The sequence below is a fragment of the Cucurbita pepo genome, chromosome 3 (assembly GCF_057944985.1).
Source record: "Cucurbita pepo subsp. pepo isolate OVF chromosome 3, ASM5794498v1, whole genome shotgun sequence".
NCBI classification, from domain to species: Eukaryota; Viridiplantae; Streptophyta; class Magnoliopsida; order Cucurbitales; family Cucurbitaceae; genus Cucurbita; species Cucurbita pepo.
Genome location: NC_141800.1, coordinates 16349436 through 16373192, shown reverse-complemented (window position 1 = coordinate 16373192; position 23757 = coordinate 16349436). Strand labels below are relative to the sequence as shown.

General features: G+C 41.1%; 4 protein-coding genes, 1 long non-coding RNA gene and 1 other non-coding gene across 6 annotated transcripts; all 6 read right to left on the bottom strand.

The window, feature by feature from the left end:
- Nucleotides 1-3062: 3062 nt before the first annotated feature.
- LOC111791311 (uncharacterized) lies at nucleotides 3063-4145 on the bottom strand. The gene is made up of 2 exons (XR_002814629.2): nucleotides 3715-4145; nucleotides 3063-3442 (listed from the first exon to the last, which is right to left on the bottom strand). It is a non-coding gene; the product is annotated as an uncharacterized LOC111791311 (long non-coding RNA).
- A 1852-nt stretch (nucleotides 4146-5997) lies between these two features.
- Nucleotides 5998-8448, bottom strand: LOC111791014 (heavy metal-associated isoprenylated plant protein 32). Its single transcript, XM_023672183.2, has 4 exons — nucleotides 8228-8448; nucleotides 8090-8156; nucleotides 7925-8000; nucleotides 5998-7769 (listed from the first exon to the last, which is right to left on the bottom strand). Exons 2-4 carry the CDS (start codon nucleotides 8117-8119, stop codon nucleotides 6391-6393), a joined length of 1485 nt encoding a protein of 494 aa, XP_023527951.2. The 5' UTR covers nucleotides 8120-8156; nucleotides 8228-8448; the 3' UTR covers nucleotides 5998-6390.
- Nucleotides 8449-10120: 1672 nt separating this feature from the next.
- Nucleotides 10121-10225, bottom strand: LOC111791917 (U6 spliceosomal RNA). The gene has a single exon (XR_002814706.2). It is a non-coding gene; the product is annotated as a U6 spliceosomal RNA (small nuclear RNA).
- A 1456-nt stretch (nucleotides 10226-11681) lies between these two features.
- On the bottom strand, nucleotides 11682-15350 carry LOC111791811 (putative E3 ubiquitin-protein ligase LUL4). The gene is made up of 3 exons (XM_023673294.2): nucleotides 14683-15350; nucleotides 12426-12933; nucleotides 11682-12040 (listed from the first exon to the last, which is right to left on the bottom strand). Exons 1-3 carry the CDS (start codon nucleotides 15243-15245, stop codon nucleotides 11927-11929), a joined length of 1185 nt encoding a protein of 394 aa, XP_023529062.2. The 5' UTR covers nucleotides 15246-15350; the 3' UTR covers nucleotides 11682-11926.
- A 1008-nt stretch (nucleotides 15351-16358) lies between these two features.
- Nucleotides 16359-18379, bottom strand: LOC111791295 (uncharacterized). Its single transcript, XM_023672580.2, has one exon. The coding sequence runs from the start codon at nucleotides 18243-18245 to the stop codon at nucleotides 16518-16520; it is 1728 nt and encodes a 575-aa protein (XP_023528348.1). The 5' UTR covers nucleotides 18246-18379; the 3' UTR covers nucleotides 16359-16517.
- Nucleotides 18380-18847: 468 nt separating this feature from the next.
- LOC111790041 (UPF0613 protein PB24D3.06c) lies at nucleotides 18848-23269 on the bottom strand. The gene is made up of 9 exons (XM_023670818.2): nucleotides 22804-23269; nucleotides 22618-22694; nucleotides 22437-22542; nucleotides 22262-22354; nucleotides 21253-21318; nucleotides 21038-21183; nucleotides 20839-20947; nucleotides 19395-19459; nucleotides 18848-19276 (listed from the first exon to the last, which is right to left on the bottom strand). Exons 1-9 carry the CDS (start codon nucleotides 23059-23061, stop codon nucleotides 19129-19131), a joined length of 1068 nt encoding a protein of 355 aa, XP_023526586.2. The 5' UTR covers nucleotides 23062-23269; the 3' UTR covers nucleotides 18848-19128.
- Nucleotides 23270-23757: the final 488 nt, after the last annotated feature.

Below are 23757 nucleotides of genomic sequence, written 5' to 3'. Positions count from 1 at the left end.
ATAAGAGGAAAAGAAAAATCATCTTTTGATGGGGTAACCTAATCGACCACGTTGAGGTTAGGTCAGGAGTAAAATATGAAGATAAGATCCCACATCAGCGGGGTTGAGGTTGGAGTTGGGGTTTTTGTACCTTATGTTTAGAGTGCTTGAATCCGACATTAGTATCAAGTTCATACAATTATCTGAACATAATTATGGAAGCAAGTCCTATACCTCGTCCTGGTCGAGACTAAGTCGACATGTTCCCTTATCATTAAAAAGGAGTCGATTAAGTGTCATCAAGTCGGCTCGTGGCCGACTTAAATATGTTTGTCTAAAACGGGCTTGTGAGTTATGTTCATCTCCATTTTGAATAGTCTCCTCCCAAAGGAAAACCCACAAGGGATAATTGACCTAAAAATTAATGTTTTTATTTTTGTATGAAAAATTGAACCAATAATGAGTGGGGCATGTGATTTTGGGTACTCACAATCCTCACTCTACTTATTATTTAAGCTTAGGTTTACTATTACTTCACAATTTGCTTTTGAATACCCAATTACTTCTTCTCTAATCAACCTATCAATTACTTTTTTTTCTTTCCTTTTTATCGTTTTAGATCTTACCATAAAGTTTTGAACGATTATGAAGAACATACCCAGTAATTTTTACTTGAGTTCGTGCTTTTATTCATAAATATTCTTAAGACGAAAAAGCTCTAAAACAAAAAATGAAATGTTTATGTATATTTTTACATCGTCCCTTCCTTTTCTTTCTTGTACTAAAAAAAAATCCAAAATTCCTTTTGCCCTCTAACGGACTATTAAAATAACTTCAACTAAAAATCATATCAACATTTGATATTTTAAATAGAAGATAAAGTTAGAGTATTAAGTATTATAATATAACATCCATTAAAGTGCATGAACGTGTGAGATCTCACATTGGTTAGAGAGGGGAACGAAACATTTCTTATAAGGATATGGAAACCTCTTCCTAGTAGACGAGTTTTAAAATTGTGAGGCTGACGACGATACGTAACTGGCCAAAACGAAAAATATCTGCTAGTGGTGGAGTTGGACTTTTACATCCTCCCTCACGAGCACACCTAATATGCCCATTTTAATAATTGTTCTACAGATCAGATTAAGCCATTTTTGTACGAAATATATGTTTAAAGTATTATTAGGAGAGAATATCATATGGGTTGTCTGTTGGGAGTGAGACATCAAATTATATTTTAGAGCCCCAAAGCTCAATAATGTATGGTTTTGGTAGGAAGAAGAGAGTTCAGTCAATGTGGAGCCAGTTTGGAGCATAAGCACTACACAATGCTTGGAATCTCAGTGGCAGAGAAATTTTAGGCTTCAATTTCTTGCTCAACAACTTGCGCAATTTCAGTACAAAATGCCAACTGAAACCATCCATCTTTCTGTATGTATAATGAAGGTTGAAAGTGGAGTTTAATTGGGTGTTTCTGGTATGCAAAGTTGGTGTATGAATTAGAAAAATGGCCAAAAGGGTGTATGCCAATAATAGGCTTATTGATTTAGTTTCAATGCTCTGGCCATTATTACTCAACTAGGGGTGTCCATGGGACATGAACAAGAAGCCTTCCTCACCCGTCCCCATTTTAGCACTCATAAGTGTTAGGCTAGCCATCACATATACTTGTGCCTAAGTTATATAGAGAAACTGGTTATTAAGGGGCTTACGGCTAACAGTGGGCTTGGACTATTATAAATGGTATCAGAGACAGACACCGGCCAATGTACCAACGAGAACGTAGCACCCCCAAGAGAGTGGATTGTGAGATCCCATATTGGTGGAGAGAGAAACAAAACATTCCTTACAAAGGTTTAGAAACCTTTCTCGAGCAAACACGTTTTAAAACTTTGAGCGGAAGTCCTTAATAATTGTGTGCGGATAGATAGGACAGAGTTTCAAAATCTAGATTCTATAAAATACAATCTATAAGTTAAAGCATCGCCTAATGGAATGGATTAGGTTTGGTTGAATAATGTAGAGTGCGATGACTGAAACTGGCAAACAGGCAGAAGCCACAACACCCATGTTTGGTACAAGTGATAAGCATTGATTATATTCATATTCTATTGTTGTTTTGATTGTATTAAATATGTTAAACAATACCATAGAGTTATACAAACCATTTCTCACATTGACCAACCTACCCACCCACCTACCTATGCCTTTTGGTTGCATTTTGTAGCTATGTAATTTAACAATAATTGAGTTGTGGCAGATGCATCCCACTGGCCTTGCTAGCCACACAGGATCCTCTCTTCTTCTAATTGGCTTAACATAATAGTGACAATCAAGTCATCACTCCTAGCTTTAGAAAAATGGAGTCGCCTATACTTTCTTGAATGGTCCAACTTACAGAAAGAAGATGTCCTATGATTCCATGTCCTCTTATTGTTTATTTCCATTCTAGTTGTGTAACAGCTCGAGCAAATATTATCCGTTTTGACCGATTACATATCGCCGTTAGCCTCACAGTTTTTAAATGCATCTACTAGGAATAGGAATGCATTGTTCTCCTCTTCAACCGATTTCAGATCTCACAATCCATCTCCCTTAGGAGCCAGCGTCAGCACACCACCCTATGTCTGGCTCTCTGATACCATTTGTAACAGGCTAAACTCATCGGTAACCGATATTGTTTGATTTGACACGTTACATATCACTGTCAGCCTCACGGTTTTAAAATGAGTCTGCTACAGAGAGGTTTCCACATCTTTATAAGGAATGTTTCGTTCTACTCTAGAATCGAGGTAGAAATGTAACCTTATACTTTACTTGGAGTGGTGCTTAAGTCTATGATCTTATACTTCAGAAATGTAATATCTTTATTAAAAGGCACGGCTAAAGGGTTACGTTTTGTAAGCTTATAATGACCTGGGGAGGAGTAAAACCAAAGAATTTGACCATTTACAAAAGCACAAAATATCAAATACCTGTGAAGGGGATAAAGTAAACAACCAAAAGCAGGCTGCTTTTTGGGTTAGAGAGAGGGAGAGAGAGAGAGAGGGTGAGAGGTGAGGTGATCATTCTTGCCCAAATCAAGACAAATAGTAGTAGGGTCATTCCTTTATTTGAATCTAATCATAGCCATTTGAGGCATGGCATCTCTCTCCTCGAAACCCAGAGGGGCACGTGAAGATTACTGAAAAAGTCTTTTAAAAGAACAACTTGAAACGGCCTATAATCATCAGCTTTTGTCGCAAGATTAAAATTTCCTTTCAACTTAATCAAAGCTTTAATGAATAGTGACAACTCAAAGAGATGATTCTGTAGCACAAGTCCAATCTGTTCCCCTCCTGAAATCATAAGGCTGCAAGTTTTTCTGGCTCACTCAAAGGATGTGTCCAAGCTAAGCATTTTAAGCAGTTTACCATTCCAATTGATTGCTTTACAGTTTCATGCAAGTGAGGGCTAACATCTGTCAGTATATTCATAAAAGTTCTTAAAGAAGGCTCATTCAGGCATTTCATCAAACACCTTCAGGTCACTAACTCAATCCGATCAAAACAAGCTCAACTACTTCACCATTGACAACAAATCCACAGAGGCATTTAATCAAACAGGTAGAGGGCAACAACATACAACAAATTCACAGAGGCATTTAATCAAACAGGTGGTGGGCAACATACTCAAATCACAAATGGGTTGAATAATTAGAGCATATAAAACAACTGAGTTTGATTGACTGACCACTTTTAGGCTTTCCATTTTGAAATGGGCGAGCGATTGAGCGAGCCAGCGTAGGATAATAGGGGCTTGATTCTGATACCCAATTCATGGTGTGGGATTTGGATGGAAGTGAAGGGAATTTGTCGAAGAAGACGGGGAGAAGACGTCAAATCTGGGAAAAGCTGCGGGTTGACTGGGAGAAACGCTGTTTAAGTGAGATTGAATTGAACCCGGAATTCAAGCAGTGGAACAGGTGACGAAAAGCATCACTTTCAATGGCGTTTTTCCCATAATAATAATCTAACAAAACAAATTGTAATGATCTAATAATCCGCTCCTGTTACTCCACCGCTCCGCTGCAGAAACATATGAAAAATATTGGGTCCGTGATCCGCGGGACTGCCCATAATGGAAGTTCGTAAAATATCAAATCGAATGTCTTTTAACATTTTTAAAAATATATATATATATATGGGATTCATTTCCATTTCCACTGCAACAAAGAACAAACGAATTAAATTTTTAATAATCTTTACAAAAAGAACTAATTCTTTTGTTCTTCCTTTAATTAAATTTGTCGTGTTTAGTGATTAAGTGTAACTTAATTATTATTATTAATTTTAAAAAATGAATTTAGGATAATATTAAGAGTAGTGTTTGGATGGTGGGAGATGGGAGCATGAAGGACACGTGGCACAAAGAGAGAATTGGTTTTTATTCCGGGTGTGTGTTAGCGTATCCTTGGAACCAAACAGAGGTGGTGCCTCAGCAGCATTAAATGCAGTCTCAGGCTATGTGTCAGCCACCAATCGTGCAACAGTCTGCAAAACTTTCCACAACTTACCCCTACTAATTTTAATTCTTTTCTCTCCTAATAATAATTTCGTTAAATCAATAAAAATTATTTCTATTTTTAATCATTAAATTAAAATTTTCAAAAACACCTTTAAAATAAAAATTATACATAAAATTTTAAAATTAACCTTAAAAAAATTTAGAAATAATTTATAATATGTTCGTAAACTTAAATTTTTTGAAATGAAGTTAATGTCAATGACATTTCTAAAATTTTACGAGTATTTTTAAAATTAAACTTTTTTAAATAAATATTTAAAATTTTTATTGAAACCTTTCAAAAATAAAATAATTAATTTAGTTTTTTAAAATATAAGAAAAATGATATAAATATGTATTAATGATTTCGAACCTTTCAAAATTAAAAATTAATTTCCATAAAAGTTGTATTTCTTATGACTAATTTTATTTAATTTTAATAATTAATATTTGGATTAAAATGTTGATATTAAAAATGAAACAAATATAATTGAACCTTTTAAAATAAACATTGAAGGCGTAAATATAAGATAAAAAAAAAAAAGGATAAATTAGTGAATAATGGAGGATTGGGTGGGATCAGGTGGGTGTGAGTGTAGGGAATGATAAGGTGCACTACTCATAGGGAATTGAAGAAAACAGACAAGTACCTGAGTGAAAAAGTAGGTGGGGCTCACACCAATCAGTGGGTTTTTTCCCCCTAAAATTTAAAATAATAATTATATATTATTTATAAAAAAAAACGTGTGGGGCCTACTCGAGGCTTCATCATGATCATCATGTGACATATCCAGCACTCGATTGGGAACCGATTTCGAGTCTGGCTCGCTTCCGTCCTTTTTTTTTTTTTTTTTCTTTTTTCCTCACAATATCCAAAAAATACAAAATAATAAAAAAGAAAATAGAAAATAGAAAATAGACAGGACACGTACCAGAATTCGTGTCAACGCCGTTAGATTTTCCAGATTATATATAAATAAATAAATAATCAATTTATAAAAAAAGCTGTTGAGTTAATTTCTTTTTTTTTTTTATATATTTATTTTTTGTCAACACGCTCTTCTTTCATCGGTTTGTTTTTATCCCTTGTCCCGAACTGGAATTCCACACTATCCCTGTTACCAAACATGTGGAAAGAGCTTTCACAGATCACAAGAGAAGTCCATAGAAGACAATATCTAGCAGTATCTACCAGCGGTGAAATTAGATTGTTATCAATGATATCATACACTGAACAGTGTGTCATCAAAGACATTGGGAGACTCTCCAGAGAGGTGGATTTCTCACTAAGCCCACCAGACACAAGGTGCTGTGCTAGCGAGAACACTGGACCGTGTGTGAAACTTCTCACGAGGGAATTATTAAAATATAAAATAGAATTAATTAAAATTTCTGAATTAAATAAGGTAAATAAAGAGGGTTAAAATGGGAAGAATAAATAGGGAAAAAGATTGGAAGGGAAGGGAAAGAAAAGAAAAGAAATGGGAATTTATGAATCCCCATTCACGATTTTCTTTTATTGTTGTTCATATAACATATAAACACTTATAAACATGGCGTTCCCAAAAATAAAAATAAAAATAAAAATAAAAAAGCTTACTACCATTTTTCCATACTTGCCCTTCCAAACTTCTTAATTTAATTATCTATAATTACTCTTTTTTTTTTTTGTCTTAAGCATATGATTAAAGACTCTAATCCAGCTTCAAATTCCAAAAAAGAAAAAAGAAAAAAAAAAACAAGAGGGTGAAATATGATAAAGGCTAAATTTGGAAGAGATGACCATTCCCAACTAGCTTTTGCAGATTTTGATCTGATATTTCGCCGTCGACGCCACCGGCCGCGGTGGTGGTATGGTGGGTTTCACATGATGTGGCAACTTGAGGGGTTCTCGTCGCTGAAGTACGTGTAGGGTTCTGGTTGAGGCGGTGGGTATGGGTGGTACGGCGGCGGGTATGGATATGGCGGCGGTACGTAATTTACTGCTGGTGGTGGCCGTGCGTACATCATTGGTTGGTGTCCGAGCGCGTGGTGTTGCTGTTGGTTCATCATTTGCGCCATGTATTGTGGGTTCTGTTGATAAGGGTGACCTGCCATGTCCTGTGGCGAAAACCTACCGCCGCCGCTGCCGCCGTTCATGGTTGGGGCTGGGGCTGCGGCGGGAAGACCTTGAACCGCTGGGATATTGCTCATTTGGCCCATCGGCCGGTCGCCCATTTGACCCATTTGGACACCCATGTTGCCCATTTGACTCAAATTGGACATGCTCAGTCCATGAGCACCGACCAAGCTTTGTAAATCATGACCCATTCCGTTCGCCCCACCGGCCGCTTTTTGACCGCTGTTCATCCCATTACTGCTCCCATTCCCCCCACCGTGGCCAGTTTTGTTAGTCACCCCACCCCCGCCACCACCACCACCGCCGTTATTCTTTCCTCCGCCGCCGCCCTGCTTTTGGTTGCTCCCACCGCTACCGCCACCACCATTTCCTTTACCTCCTCCGCCGTTTCCATTCTTGGCATTGTTATTCCCCTGAACCGGCACAGCTCCACCGCCTTTCTTGCCGTTACCTCCGCCATTTCCACCGACGGCCGGACCATTCATCACCGCCGGATGGTTCCCATTCATCATCATTTTCGGAATCTGGCCATTCCCCATCATGGGTTTCATCTTATTCGCCGGAGGTAGGTGAAGATTACCCAAATCATCATCAAACTCATCGTCATCGTCATAATCATCCTCGTCATCATAGTCATCATAATCATCCTCATCGCTCAGATCGTCACCCTCCTGCAAATTAAACTTCCCAGCCTTAGCCTGATTCGGATTCTGATCTTTAACAGGCAATTTCAAGCCATTAAATTGAGGTGGAAGCTTCAGATCTTGAAACCCTTTCATCGCTTGTAGCTGCTGAAGCTGCGCCGGTTGCAGCCCTTGCACTTGCCCTTGTCCACCTTTCGGCAAGTTGTTTCCATTTCCACCCCCACCACCACCACCGCCAGCGCCGCCGCCGCCTTTCTGGTTCTGACCCTTGTTATTCCCACCTTTAGCATTATCAATTTGCATGTTTTTCATCTGACTAGCTATGTTGTTCTGCTGATTCTTGTTGTTTCCCGGTTGTCCGCCCCAAACCTCTGCATGTTTGCCGGATTTCAACAGCTTCTTAATGAGTACAGCGGCGTCCACATTACCAGTAACTGTAACTTTCCCCTGTTCTGCATCGATCTCAGTGGTGAAAACCCCTAAACAAAACAGAGAAAAACACAAAAGAAAACCCCAGAATTTAAAAACACGCAAACCCCATCACTCTCAAAGCCTTAAAAAACCCAAAACAGTCCAAATCAAGTGAACATCGAAGCAGAGCCAACAAGAAAAACAGGGGAAATGAAGAGAGTACCATCGATTTTCTGCAAGATTTTCTTGACCTTGTGCTTACATCCATCGCAATGAATGTTGACCTTCAAAACACATTTCTGCAGCGAAAACAGAGTGAGCAAACATTGCAAAAACAGAGGAGACAGAGAAAAAGAAGAACAGAGAAGATCTGAATAAAACAGAGCACCTGGATCTTCAAGAACTCTTCTTTACTCATAGCTCGAAGTGAAATAAAGAGTGAGAGAGAGAGAGATCTGGGAAATGGGTGTTGTTAGTTAGTGATTCTCTTGGAACTCAACGAATGAAATCTAGAAAAAGTAGGAACCTGAGAACAGAGGAGGCGGAGGAGAAAGAAGCAGCGATGGGATAGGCGCGTTAAAGGGGTGTCTGTAGTTCACTTGTTCCTGTTTTTCTGGGTGAGAGAGAGAGAGAGAGAGAAAATATGGAGAAAAATGTAAAAGAAAACAAAGCGGAAGAAGGCCAAACGGGGGCAGAGGAGAACCGGAAAACGCTGCTGGCTGCACCGAAACGTAGAGGCAGAGCTCTTTATTCTGGAACCCCCTCTTCTCTTTTTTCCTTTATTTTTTTATTTATTTTGCAGAGATTTCGAAAACCCTCCAAAATTAAAAATTCATTTTGGAGCCGAGCCGACCTCAGACGGCTTGGCTTGGCTGAATGAGCTGGTTCGGACTAAAACGGTGTCGTTTCTTGTGATGAGGTTCCGACAAGACTGATTTGTGGCTAAAGCAAAGTAGATGTCTACCCCTTCTCAATTCCATGTGCTAATTATTATAACACATCGAGTACAAGATATTGTTTGGTTACACGTTCGGTTTATAGCATTTTAATCGTTAGAATTATGTTTACACGAGAATCTTGTTGTAGGTCTCTATAAGCTTTCGAGCGGAGAAAACAACCTACGGATCTGGAAGATAGACACAACGACGACCAACATTTCCATTAGCCAGATTTAAGTCCATCTTGTGAACGATGGTCAGATAGAAGAAGATAGAGTTAAGGGACCACAAGTAAGACAAAAGCAAGTATGGTCAATTCTATAAAACCTTGGAGTGCATCGACCTTAAGAACTAGGCGGTGGTTCCCTAATCCAGCGAGGCTACCTCAAAAGAGTACATGAGAGAATGGGTTAGTAGCTCGAGCTATCACAAGAGGTCTAGGAAAAGGACATAGTCCCTACGATAGGACAAATGCTAGAAAAAGATTTACATGATTTTCGACAGACCAATTGGGAGCTATTCTAGAAAGAAGAAAAAAGCTCGCTCGATAGCTACAAGGTACGACCTGCCCACTATAGAGGTTTTACTACGCTTAGTGCTTAACATAACATGTCTCAAATAAAATGAGTAATCTCGTTTGTACCTCACGTGCCCTGACTCAGTTCATTCGGTATAAATTGAGGCTTGTGCTTCACCCCTCTCGGGAAAAAAAGAGCATCAAATTAAAGCATCTTTTGGACACTTTAAGGCATGAGTTGAAAGTAGAGTATGTGATAATAGTGAAGTAGAGATCAAGTAATTTTGAGAAAAGGCTAAGGTCAAAGTTGACCAATAAAAGTTGGTCTAAGGGAACACCCCTACATTAGGGACCCAACTTTACCCTTCTAAATAGTACCATTAAAAAAAAAAAAAAAAAAGTGCATTTTTTTTATAGATTAATGATGTATCTCGTTTAGTTAATTAGGACATAAGAGATTGTTTAGCTCGTGTGACACATTACTACTCTCTTGATTGAGAGTATACGTCTTGATTCATTGAACTATGTTCAAATTGGTCATAATATTAATATTTTTTGAGAGTATACGTCTTGATTCATTGAACTATGTTCAAATTGGTCATAATATTAATATTTTTTCGCGTACCCGTACCATTTGTAACGACTCAGATCCAGCACTAGCAGATATTGTCATCTTTGGGCTTTCCCTTTCGGGCTTCCCCTCAAGGCTTTAAAACGCGTCTGTTACGGGAAGGTTTCCACACCCTTATAAATGGTGGTTTGTTCTCCTCCCCAACCAATGTGGGACATCACATTCCACCCCCTTCGGGGCCCAGCGTCCTCGCTGGCACTCTTTCCTTCCTCCAGTCGATGTGGGACCGCCCCCAAATCCACCCCCTTTGGAGCCCAGCGTCCTTACTGACACACCGCCTCGTGTCTACCCCCTTCGGGGAACAACGAGAAGGCTGACACATCGTTCGGTGTCTGGCTTTGATACCATTTCTCGATTTGTGCGTGTCATCCTTGCGCAGCGGCCATACTAATCTTCTCTGTATCGTTCCAATTTTATCGGATGTCCTCTCTCTCAAACTTGTTCATCTCTCCAAAGCGTTAAAAATAGTTTATAATAAGATAAAAAAAAACGATTATTCTCTAATAAAATCGTTTGGGATAAAACACATCTATTTTAAAATCACTTACAAAAATGATGAGTGAAAAGTCGTCCATGAATGATTTGGTTTCACTCTCTCGTAAAAAATCTAATTTTGTTTCGAGTAGATCTTTAACGTTAAATATGTTTTAAAAATATTTGGGTAAAAGTTATTCGAAAATTTGTGAGGGTAAGATTAAGATTATCCATCAATGTAGACATTTCAATATATGGAGACAAAAGATCTGAAAAAAGAATAATGGATGGTCCTACTAAGGGATGACATTACCATCCCAAGTATCAACCTTTTCTTTTACCCTTTTCTTCAATTCCGACCCAATTATTGCGTCTTTCTCCAAACCCTAAACCCTAAACCGACATGAAACCGGAGTAACTTTTGCTCTTTTGCCTTTCTTTTCCCTCATATACAAACAAAACGCACTTCGACGACTGTCATAAGAGGCATCTCAAATTATTACCAACAACCCTTAATTCGTAGGGCAACTATGAGATCCCAGATCGATTGGAGAAAGAAACGAAACATTCCTTATAAGGGTGTGGAAACCTCTCCCTAGGAGACGCGTTTTAAAACTGTAAGGCTGACGGCAATACGTAACGGACAAAAACGAACAATATCTACTAGTGGTGAAGAGCCGGACACTGGGCAGTGTACCAACAGGGACACTAGGCCCCTAAGGGGTGGATTGTGAGATCCCACATTTATTGGAGAGGAAAACAAAACATTCCTTATAAGGGGTGGAAACCTTTCCCTAGGAGACGCGTTTTAAAACTGTAAGGCTGACGGCGATACGTAACGGACAAAAACGAACAATATCTACTAGTGGTGGAGAGCTAGACACTGGGCAGTGTACCAACAAGGACGCTAGGCCCCTAAGGGGGTGGATTGTGAGATCCCACATTTGTTGGAGAGGAGAACAAAACATTCCTTATAAGGGTATGGAAACCTCTCTCTAATAGAGGCGTTTTAAAACCTGAAGGGTAAGCCCAGAAGGGAAAGCCCAAAGAGGACGACAATATCTGCTAGCGGTGAGCTTAGGCTATGGATGAAAGGGTAGTTTGGAGTCAATTACCTCAAGGTAGGCAACAAATATACAAGCTTATCACATTGACCCAGTTGCATATGCATCACATGGAACACCACATGTTCAATAAATAGAGGTTCATAAATGGAGAGGCAAATGCAAAGGCCATTTATAGCATGTTACCAACAATGCATACAACTCCCACATCATCATTCAAAAGAACAAGACAAACCAAAATCACCATTTTCCTCTCCTTAACTCACAACTAGCCCTTCTAAGCTTGTTAAGATTCAACCACACCCAATTCTTGTATTCAATCATCAACACGAGTACTAACAGCACGCAAACCCACAACGCTAAGTGTTTGAATCATACATTACAATAGAAAGTCGGGTATCAGACGACTGGTATGGTGCATTATTCAATAGTTAGACATGAGATACACTTGCATTGTGTATGGGAGGAACAAAGTAATATACATATACATGTGTGTGTGTGGGGGGGTAAAGAATGCAGTATGTGGGACTATGACACATCAAAAACCAAAGAATTTGACAGCCATACCAGGGCAATCCAACATAGGATGAACAGGCAATTCTTACGGGTCGCTATTGTTTATCTTGATTTCGATAAGTTCTTCGATCGGTTGACGACAAATAGGACATTTGTTGGATTGACGCTTCAGTTCCTTGGCACAATCAGTGCACATGCACTGCAAACAAAGGAACATAAGAAAGGAAATTTAAGTACATAAGTGATTAGGAGAAGGAAGGGACAAGTCTCTAGTGTTCTTTTAATGTAAGTTGTTTTCTTTTTTTTTTTTTTAATAAATAAAATGCGTCAAACACTATGATCAATTCCAGCTATGCGGAAAGCAATGGGCACATGCGACCGATAAGCAAGGAATCGAATGTAGAAGATAGAAGATAGCCAGGAGGGAGTCCCTAATTGAAGGGGTGATCATGGGTTTATACGTAAAGAATACATCTCCATTGGTAGCAAAGGCACGAGAGATTATACTCAAAGTGGACAATATCATACCATTGTGGAGAGTCGTGGTTCCTAACAACAACATGGAATAAACACTGGAGTCTTACCAAATGTCGGCATGGTAATACAGCGGTATCCTTCGGTTCAGTCATGCATATCACACACTCCTTCCCGGAGTCATTATCGTCGAAACCTTCAGCCGATGAACTCCCTATTCCGAATATCTCACGCAATTCATATCTCACTCCATCAATCCATAGTAGTTGCCTAATCACTCTCACTTGGAAAGGACTACCATTTTTCTTCTCCAAAACAGCTTGAGTGATTTGCATGTGAGAGTTATCTCGTCGAGGCTCACCAATTCGTTCGTCGTCAGACTGAGAGGGCGAACGAGTCTCAGCTGATATAACAAGAGGGAAAATGTCTTCAGCAGGTGAAGGTTTCGAGAGGTCGTCGCAGTCGAAAAATCCCAAGTCAAAGCCAGTTCCCACAGGCTGAAAGAATTTCTGAGCAGGACCCTTCTGAAATGGGACTTTTACTGGCTTGAAGGCATCGGGATACACTGGAACAAAGCTACAGTTGAGCTCTTCCTTGGCGAAGAATAGAATGGTTATGCTGTTCATGATGCAAACAATTTGAGTTACAAAAAGGAAACAGAAATGTATGTTCAAAGCAGAACAAACCTCATAGGCCTTCGAGTAATAGAGGCTAAATCTCTATCCATTTACAGGTTAAACCAGAACAAACCCCATAGGCCTTTCCTTGCCGGCTATACGGCCGCTATCTCCTTGATTGTTTTTCCTAAATGCTCCGGTACGAAAACGAAACATTTCTTATAAGGGTGTGGAAACCTCTTCCTAGTAGACGTGTTTTAAAACCTTGAGGGGAAGCCAAGAAGAGAAAGTCTAAAGAGAACAATATCCGCTAAAAGTGAGTTTGGGCTGTTACAAATGGTATCAGAGTCAGACACCGGGTAATGTGTAAACGAGGATGCTGGCCCCCAAGGGAGTAGATTGTGAGATCCCATATGGGTTAGAGAGGAGAAAGAAACATTCCTTATAAGGGTGTGGAAACCTTTCCTTAGTACACGCGTTTTAAAACCTTGACCAAGCCTAGAAGAGAAAGCCCAAAGAGGACAGCTTGGGCTGTTACGTATCGCCGTCAGCCTCACGGTTTTAAAACGCGTCTACTGGGGAGAAGTTTCCACACCTTTATAAGGAATGTTTCGTTCTCCTCTTCAGCCGATGTGAGATCTCACAATCCACCTCCTTGGGAGCATAGTGTCCTCGCTAGCACACCGCCCAGTGTTTGGCTCTGATACCATTTGTAACAGCCAAAGTCCACCGCTAGCAGATATTGTCCTCTCTAGGTTTCCCCTCAAGGTTTTAAAACATGTCTACTAGGGAGATGTTTCCACACCCTTATAAGAAATGCTTTGTTCTCTTCTCCAACAATGTAGGATCTCACATCCACCCCCCTTGGGGGCCAGCGTCCTCGCTGGCACACTGCCCGGTGTCTAACTCTAATACCATTCGTAACAGTCCAAAACTACTACTAACAGATATTGTCCTCTTTGAGCTTTCCCTTCTAGGCTTCCCCTCAAGGTTTTAAAACACGTCTGGTAGGGAGAGGTTTCCACACCCTTATAAGGAATGTTTTGTTCCCCTCTCCAACCAATGTGAGATCTCAGCGTCTTCGTTAGCACACCGCCCGGTGTTTGGCTCTGATACCATTTGTAATAGCCCAAACCCACTACTAGCAAATATTATTCACTTTGACCCGTTACATTATCGCCGTCAGTCTCGCAGTTTTAAAACGCGTCTACCAGGGAGAGGTTTCCACACCCTTATAAAGAATGCTTCGTTCCCCTCTCCAACCGATGTGAGATCTCACACCCGCCCACCCCTAAGGCTCAGACTTAAGGAACATCGTAAGTTCAGACAAGAAGCTTGATTTAACTCCTTTTTTGCAAGAAATATAATGGAACACCAAACTTTTACAGCATTCAAATCAGAGCACCCAACTATTCAAGCTAATAGCACAATTTCCCAATTCCCAACCTTAAGTGTCAAATACCCCATCTTCTCCTCACTTCTTCAATGTTAATCCCAAGCTAAAAGTTCTTAATTGATATCAAAATTAGTACCAAAACTTATCACAGTGCTAATCTGAAAACAATGCCCAAGCCTGTTCTTCCATAACACATGAAAGAAACTATGTGGTAATCTGAATAAATTACAAAGCTTCTAATATCAGCAGCAATCTACAAAATTATGTTTCATGAACAACAATTCAAACAATTCTATTGCCCATTTTAGAAATCTCAACTCATTTAAGTGAAATTCAAGTAGAAATTGAAGTTACCTTCCATCATACAAAGCATCAAAAACGAAAGAAACCAAATGATGATCAGGGTTCTGCTCATCCACCTCAATCCTTAAAGTATCCTTATGCACATTCACATCATTTCTAACCTTCTTCGTTTGACGATGCTCCACCAAAGGCAAAGGCGGTGATGGAAGCATCGGCGGACCCATGCCCGGCCGAATTTGGGGCCACCCATTACTCTGATTGGCATAATGAGGGTGAAAATTGAAACGCCCCATCGTAGAGTTCCCATAATTACACGAATTGTACCCACCGGAACAGTAATAGGATTGAGGCGCAGGGGCAGGAGGATGAGGAGTTGGACCGTAAGGATGGCTGTGCGGCAGAGGAGGGTGGGAATTGGTGAAATGATGGGTTTGCAGCGGTGGCGGCGGCGGCGGTGGTGGTGGTGGTGGTGGAGTAGGAGAAAGAGATTGGGGTTCAGATGGAAAATAGAAAGAGGAAGATGAAAGGTAGGGCGGCGGAGGAGGAGGAGGCGGCGGCGGAGGTGGGTTTTGAAGATGGTTGTTTCTTCTTCTGTTACTCCATGAAATACCCATTTCAAGATTGAGAGATCGGCGGAGAAGAAACGAAGATTTGGGATTCCTTTTCCTGAGAATTTGGGAGAAGCAGTTTGTGTGAAAGTTGAAGAACAGTCCCCGTTCGGCCGTTGACCTCCGTTTTCTTTTGACGGTTCAACGTTTAACCCTGATCCGACGTGTCGTTTTTCAACGCTCAAATGATGACCACGTGTCTCGCGTCACGTGCCTTTCTACCGACATGTAGGAAAATCAATGTCGCTATCCTACATGTCGTTCGTGTTGTTCCAACCTCATAAACTTCCAATTCCAACCATGTGAGTTTATAAAATTAATCAAATGCAAAATAGAAACTATCGATTCAATTTTTTTGTCCTTTTATGTTATTTATTTATTAATTTAGCATTTATATTTTGAAGCGTATTATTGATGTTCGTAACATTTTCGTACAAAAAAACAAGACACAACACTTAAATTTGTGGGTTGAATAAGGATGTCGGGTCGTATTTAATATGTTGGGATGATTAAGTTAGTACTTATTTAATATAGTATCAGAGCCAAACACCGGACCGTGTGTTAGTAAGGACACTGGAACTCAATGAGATGGATTGTAAGATTTCACATTAGTTAGAGAGAAAACGAAGCATTTCTTATAAGGGTGTGAAAAGTTGGAAACCTCTCTCTAATAGACGCGTTTTAAAACCTTAAGGGAAAGCCCGAAATAAAAATCAAAGAAGACAATATCTGCTAGCATAGCTCGTGCTGTTACATTTCCTTTGTGACACAAACGTTAGAATCGTACAATTAATTAGTCGAAGTTAAGGAGATGAGAGACATCGTGTAAGAAACGTACAATACGTTACCTACTGCTGTTACAATACGTTGGCTGAAAATAAGAGGAGAAGAGACGGCCTCAACTTGATTTGTACTTCGTTGATGGTGTCTAATACTCCCCGACATTCCCAGTGACATGGTCACGTCACCTACTGCTCGCTTCTTAAGAGTGAAAACCATCCTCACAAACTAACACGAGCTCTTTCTCACTCACATGTATCATAGGCAAATTTCTAAGAGGTCACCTAACATAGAATTGTTATACGTACGGCTAACCATAAAGTACATATGATCGAGCCATCGAGAAAAATGCACCTTGTTGGTATAAATAGTAACTTTCAATTCTTTGAAAATTCTCGTATGCTCGGGATCCTTCTAATTCAGATATGGTTCGATATGGTTGAACCAACAACTATATTACAAAAATACCAAAAGTCTGAGGAAAAATGGCTTGATCAATCAATTACAGAGTGCATTGAGAAGAATATGAGCTAACATGAGGTCCAAGAAATATTGGTGCCCAATCTCGCCGTCCCTCCATTTCAGCTTTGCTGGTGCTCGCCCGTAATGGACGCCGTCGTTGCACCGATTGTCGAAATGCCAGGGGAACGTCATGTCGAAGTTGTCGATCACGCCGTTGACGATCCCCGATTCCTTCAGCTTATCCAGCATCACCCAGTTGAAGATTTCCATTTTGTTAGGATTGAAGGCAAGTGTTCGAGCGTAGCCTCCGGTGGCAACCGTGGTCCGGTAGATCACTTTCGGGACCGTTAACCCTCTTTGCTTAATGGATTCCATAACTTGTTTCCAGAAAGATGCAGCATAGGTTGCCCCAACTGTGAAAGCTCGGATATTCAACCAGTAAACACCGTCGTGGAGGCCCGAGTTCATGATGATCGTGTCGGGAACGGTTTCTTCCGAGAAGTACTTGTGAAGCAAGTTTCTGAACCCTTCATTCCTCAATGAATTCAAACCTTGATAGTTTTGAGTATCGTTCCAATGACCATTGAAGATGCTCGTAATTCGAACGGTTTGAGTTGGGTTGTTCGGGTTTGAAAAATTCCGATCAAATCGCCTCGGAACTGCTGGGATTTCAGGCAAACCGAGCACGAAATTGAGAAGGTTTCTTATCGTATCGACATGATTCGAATCACCCCAGAAGAAGATCCATCGACCCTTCAAGCAATCCCAAGCAGAATCACTAGAAAACATCTTAAACGAACAATGTGTAGAATAAACCCAACCATTGCTCTCCAACAACCCCAATGAGCCTTTACACCAAGGGCTCCGGCAAGGATACTCCGGCGCAAAACATCGGTAGCGACCGTCATTGCTGATCTTACAGTCGTCATTTCGACCGTGTCGAGTCCACCGTCCGGTCCAAATCTCTCTACTGTAATCAGAGCTCCGACACATTTTAATCTCCGGCAACACAACTTTAGTCTTAACAAATCGAACCTTGATTCTCCGAAGCTCCCGATCGTAGGCGAATCGGGTCGGGGAGAATCGAAGCCCCTCGAAATGTCGAAACAGAAGAATCACCGTGAGATTATAATCTCCGGCGAAATCAGGGTGCATTTGAAGCCAAAACGAGTAAGACCCATTACCAAAATCTTTAACAAACGGCCGAGATTTCCACGAATCCCCTGAAAGATCAGTTTCAAAATAGTCTCCACCTAAACAACGAGGGTTACCGGATTGATCTAGAGCTTGAAATCGAAATTCATGAACATCCCCTGTTGAAAGCTCCACCGTTGCCGGACGTTCCATGCCGGAGATGGCGATGTCCGCCGTCTTCGAGTCTCTGCAGGGCTCGCCACCGGGAGACAACCAGAGAGCGAGAAGATGGGAGGTGAAATTCGGCTCGAGTTCAGCTGAAAACCACTCAACGCCGGACCCATCGGAAGGTTCGGCGGTGGAATTATGCGGCGGAACCGACTGAATCAACACCGATTCGGAGTAATTTTCGGGTTTGTAAGAATCATTAGCGGATAAACTCTGAAGGGTTACGGTGAAATTGGAAGAAACAGAGACGAATGTCATGATATTACGACCACCGATACTCCAAACGGCCAGCATACTGAGAAGAACCATCGCCGTTAGAAACCCAAATCGGGAATGAACCAGATGCGACGGCCTGAAAAGCCATGGATTCGACGTCGCCGGCAGCGACACCTTTTCCGGCATCGGAAACTGCCGCGGATTCAATAAACCCACAAACCAAAACAAAAAACAGAGCAAACCAAAAACCCCATTAAAGAGCTCCGGCGACGTCGAAGGTTGCCGGAAAAGCCAGAAATCTCTCTGTTTCTAAGAGATTGTTCTTCAGCGTCGAAGGTTAGAAAAATGCCTTGAAAGTTGGGAGAAAGACAATTTTGTGATGGACGGTTTTACCCCTAACGTTGGATTCCAAAATTACCGTTTTCAGACACCAACGGGTGGCACCGACAGACAATAATTGAAGTTGATCTCGACAGGGGTAGTTTCGTCATTTACTCTAATTAAACGCGCGGGCGTTCCTAGTGTAGCTGTGGCACGTGTGTCCCATGCGACATGTTTCATGTCGGGGTCCAATCCAATGACGGACCATTTATTGATTCCGAGTCAATAAAACCCGACCCGGACCACTATTTGATTAGCTTAAATGGTGTTCGCATTTACTTTAAAATTAGTATGAATATTTAATATCCTATTATTCTTTTTAACCTATATATTATATTTGACTCTTAAACTAATACTCAGTAATATTGAGGATATTTAGTATTTCATTACGATTTATATGTATCATATGTATCAGGTAATAGTTCAACCTCACAATTTTAAAACGCGTCAGTTAAGGAGAGGTTTCCACACTCTTATAAGAAATGTTTCGTTCTTTTCTCCAACCGATGTAGGATCTCAAAATACAGACACGTTTTAAAATCGTGAGATACGATGGGCCAAAACAGACAATATCTACTAGTGATAGGTTTAGACGGTTGCGTATCATATAAAACCTTTGTAATCTATTTGATTATATAAATAACTATAAAATAATCTAAAAAAAAAAATAGGGATGAATGTTGAATTCCTAATGCCATGGATCATCCCAGCCCTTAGGGCCCTCCCTCCGGACAAAGTCGACCATGACCTCCACTGCTTCATCAACTCTGTTGGAGAGAGAATGATTGGCATGCTCAATTTCAATTTTCTCTGCACCTCCCATTGCTTTGCACACTCTGCATCAGCAGCTCATAACAACATCAAAACATCAATACGAATCAAGCACCATGCTCTCCAAAACCCTATCTCTCGTAGCATAGAATTTGCAAATGTGTAAGAAGAGATGTAGTTTACCTAGCAACCAATGCTTTCTTATCCACATATTCTGGCACGTATTCGTCTCGCATCGAAAAGATAACCTGCAATCAACATGAATGACACCATTACCCATAGCCCATAGCACAACACATTATTCTCGTTTTTACACTTCTTCTCTTGGTTGCTATTCTTGTGAGATTTCACATGATTAGAGAGGGGAACGAAACATTTCTTACAAGGGTGTGGAAACCTCTCCCTAGTAAACGTGTTTTAAAAATGGTGAAACTGGCAGTGACACATAACAATCCTAATCGGACAATATCTACTAGCGGTAGACTTGGCTGATACAAATGGCATCAAAGCCAGACATCGGACAGTATGATAGCAAGGTAAGGAACTCGGCAAAATAGCCCCGTAACTTCGGGAGAAGGGGTGCCTCCTCACAAAGGGGGTCGCAGGCCCGGGCGAATGTTTACCAAAAATACAGGTCTCCGCAAAGTCGTAAGACCATGTATGGGGGCTGACACCTGCCCAGTGCCGGAAGGTCAAGGAGGTTGGTGACTTGATGATAGGGGAGCCGGCGACCGAAGCCCCAGTGAACGGCGACCGTAACTATAACGGTCCTAAGGTAGCAAAATTCCTTGTCGGGTAAGTTCCGACCCGCACGAAAGGCGTAACGATCTGGGCATTGTCTCGGAGAGAGGCTCGGTGAAATAGGAAGATGCGAACTACCTGCACCTGGACAGAAAGACCCTTTGAAGCTTCACTGTTCCCTGGGATTGGCTTTGGGCCTTTCTGCGGAGCTTAGGTGGAGGGCGAAGAAGGCCCCCTTCTGGGGGCTGGGTTCCCAAGGGGAGTGGATTGTGAGATTGGCTTTGGGCCTTTCTGCGGAGCTTTGGTGGAGGGCGAAGAAGGCCCCCTTCTGAGGGCTGGGTTCCCAAGGGGAGTGGATTGTGAGATCTCACGTCGGTTGGAGAGGGGAATGAAACATTCCTTATATGGGTGTGAAAATTTATCCCTAGTAGACGCTTTTTATAAAGACTTGTGTTGTTACAAATGAAATCAGAGCTAGACACCAGGCGGTGCTTTTTATAAAGACTTGTGTTGTTACAAATGAAATCAGAGCTAGACACCAGGCGGTGCTTTTTATAAAGACTTGTGTTGTTACAAATGAAATCAGAGCTAGACACCAGGCGGTGTGCCAGCAAGTGCCAACAAGGACAACTGGGTCTCTAAGGGTGGTGGATTGTGAGATCTCATATCGATTGGAAAGGGAAACGAAACATTCTTATAAGAGTGTAGAAACTTCTCCTAATAGACGCGGTTTAAAAACTGTGAGGTTGACAGCTATACGTAACGGGCTAAAACAAATAATATTTACTAGCGGTGAACTTGAGCTGTTACAATTCTCAACACAGATCATCAATCATGCATGACCAGAGGAAGGAAGAGAGAGAGAGAGAGAAGTGTGCATGCAGACCTGACATGGAGTATTAGCCATGTGCCCAAGTTTCGTTTTCAGCTGCTCATCACTAAGGTCAGAGCTGAACATGTCATCATCCCCCATGTACGAGCAAATGGAATAATACCTGCAAATACCTAATTGCTTTGAACAGTACTGATAACTAAACTACCTTCCATCTCCGTTCAAAATGAAAGCATTGTGGTCTTATACACACCTGTTAGCAGTTATTGGAGAAGATGGGCTTGCCTCTCTTGGCATAAGATATGATCCTCTACCTTCGCTTATCATAGTTGAAGCCAAGTCAATCATGGCTGCTGTTTCAGGAAGAGTTGCTCTATACTCTCGACCACTAACTGGAGCCTGACCATATAAACAAGAATCCTGACTAAAACTTAAACATCACACATAAAATCAAGGATTAGTTATTACCTGGAAAATGGCGCCACGAACTGCTCGAGAGCAAGCTGCATTTGTACCAATATAATGGACTATATCCTGTAGCAATGTCCCAAGAACATAGCCGTTGATCAAAGCTTCAACTAGAGTATAACTACTCAAACCCACTACTTAGGGAGAGGTTTCCACACCCTTATAAAGAATGCGTCGTTCCCCTCTTCGTCCTTGTTGGCACTCGTTCATTTCTCTAATCGATGTGGGATAGCACAATCTACTTCCCTTCGGGGCCAGCGTCTTCGCTGTCACTCGTTCCTCTCTTCATTCGATGTGGGATCGCACAATCGACCTCCCTTGGAGCCCAGGGTCCTCGCCACCTGTTCCTCTCTCCAATCCATGTGGAGCCTAGGGTCCTCGACACTCGTTCCTCTCTCTAATCGATGTAGGATCGCACAATCCACCCCCTTTTGGGCCTAGAATCCTCGGCACCTATTCCTCTCTCCAATTGACGTGGGGCCTAGGGTCCTTGATACTCATTCCTCTCTCCAATCGATGTGGGGCCTAGGGACCTCGACACTCGTTCCTCTCTCTAATCAATGTAGGATCGCACAATCCACCCCCTTTGGGACCCAGGGTCCTCGGCACCTTTTATGTGGGGCCTAAGGTCCTCGACACTAGTTCCTCTCTCTAATCGATGTAGGATCGCACAATCCAACTCCCTTTGGGACCCAAGGTCCTCGACACGTGTTCCTCTCTCTAATCGATGTAGGATCGCACAATCCACCTCCCTTTGGGACCCAGGGTCCTCGACACGTGTTCCTCTCTCTAATCGATGTAGGATCGCACAATCCACCTCCCTTTGGGACCCAGGGTCCTCGACACGTGTTCCTCTCTCCCATCGATGTAGGATCACACAATACACTCCCAGTTCAGTGTCTTCATTGGCACGTGTTCCTCTCTCTCTAACCTTACAATAAAAAAAGACAGTATCTAATATCTACAAACAGCTGTTCTATAAGAACATTAAGCAACATTGAGCAATTACCTGACAGCCAGTACTATGTCCAAGTAACACAACCCCCTCAGAGTCTTCTTTATTGATCAGATAACTTACTAGCTGATCAAGCTCCTTAGCATCCTAAATCGAATCAATTCCCTTTTATTAAAACATAATCTTCAAGTCAAGAACCAACTTCAAGTCTATGGTAATGTTAACTTACTTGTTGCAAGCTGGAGGTACCATATCCATTATACGATGATGACAAAAGTATCTGAACAAGGGACCATTCTTCTTTATCCAAAGCAATTGCAAGAGGTTCCAAATATCTGCAAATCAACAACAAAAACACGTTCATTTTAATCTAAGCCCAATCGTAGAAGAACCCTCCACAAAAAACATACTCTGTTGCCATAAAGCCATCACTCAATCCACCAATAAATATGACTTGCTGTTTGTAATCCCCCGTCTTAAATGCAACCTATAACATGAAGGACATGCTTAACAAGGCATCATACACAGATAGCATAAATTTTTCAATAGCTCCAAAGAACAGAAAAATTCTCATGAACAATGAAAGATCGACGGACCTGAATCGGCTTGGGACCATACTTGAAGAGCAAGCCATGGAAATTGTTCTTTTTCACGACAGGACCAGGGGAATCCTCGGCAGGAGAGACGGAGGCAGAGTTCGCCGATGTTTTCATGCTGGCTGAACTATCGAAACGGCCGCGAATAATTACAGAGATCCATGAAGTGGTCGCCGACGAGGAGGAGGAAGAGGAAGAAGAAGATGTAGAAACGGCAGGATTTGAAGGTGGGGAGGAAGAAGAAAGCGAGAGATTCATATCAGATATCACCGGCTCCGATCTAAATCATTGCCGTTAACATTCTTTGTTCGATAATGGTGGGATAATCGGAAGAAATGGAAGAAGGGTTTGTTCAGATTGGGTTGGATCGCCATGAGAAGAGGAAACAAGATGGCCTTCCGCTCCTATTCCCCGCCGAAAACATGAACAATCTGAACCAACGCGTGACAATTTCAAACATTATTTTTCTTTTTTCTTTTTCTTTTTATTTATTTATGAATATTTAGTTTTATAATATTTAATATTATAAAATATTGCGAAATGGGCCAGTGGGCCAGTGGGCCAGTGGGTGGCTACGGAAAATGGGCCGGACACTGACGCTCATGCATTGGGCCATCAACAAAAATGGAGAATTTGGGCTATAATTTAATAAATGTTAAAATAATAATAATTTAATAAATAAATAAAACTGAAATGTTCGTTTAATTATTTGTCGTTAATGATAGCATTAAGAAAAACGATAAACCTTGGATGATAAATGACTCCTGTCGGTGACAGATCCGTCAGCACGGACCATTTATATTCAATTTTATTTGACTTATTTAATTTTTAATAAATAACAAAAAAAAAATATATTTTTTTATTTTTATTTTACGCGGTTATCTAGCTGTGATATACCTAGAATTCATGCATGTTTCCATTTGGGATACAAACAAGCAAACAAAATAAATAAAT

Bases quoted from the DNA above. Each gene is read 5' to 3' on its own strand.
- LOC111790041 (XM_023670818.2), bottom strand. From the start codon at position 23,061: ATGAATCTCTCGCTTTCTTCTTCCTCCCCACCTTCAAATCCTGCCGTT. The intron at 22,543-22,617 runs GTATGTTTTTTG...GTTGATTTGCAG, and splicing joins GATGGCTTTATGGCAACAGA to ATATTTGGAACCTCTTGCAA. The intron at 19,460-20,838 runs GTCTGCATGCAC...TGTTGATTGCAG, and splicing joins TGGCTAATACTCCATGTCAG to GTTATCTTTTCGATGCGAGA.
- LOC111791811 (XM_023673294.2), bottom strand. From the start codon at position 15,245: ATGGGTATTTCATGGAGTAACAGAAGAAGAAACAACCATCTTCAAAAC. The intron at 12,934-14,682 runs GTAACTTCAATT...CATCATGAACAG, and splicing joins GATGCTTTGTATGATGGAAG to CATAACCATTCTATTCTTCG. The intron at 12,041-12,425 runs GTAAGACTCCAG...CTTTGTTTGCAG, and splicing joins TATTACCATGCCGACATTTG to TGCATGTGCACTGATTGTGC.
- LOC111791014 (XM_023672183.2), bottom strand. From the start codon at position 8,119: ATGAGTAAAGAAGAGTTCTTGAAGATCCAG. The intron at 8,001-8,089 runs GTGCTCTGTTTT...TTTTCGCTGCAG, and splicing joins AAGAGTTCTTGAAGATCCAG to AAATGTGTTTTGAAGGTCAA. The intron at 7,770-7,924 runs GTACTCTCTTCA...TGTTTTGTTTAG, and splicing joins AATCTTGCAGAAAATCGATG to GGGTTTTCACCACTGAGATC.
- LOC111791295 (XM_023672580.2), bottom strand. From the start codon at position 18,245: ATGCCGGAAAAGGTGTCGCTGCCGGCGACGTCGAATCCATGGCTTTTC.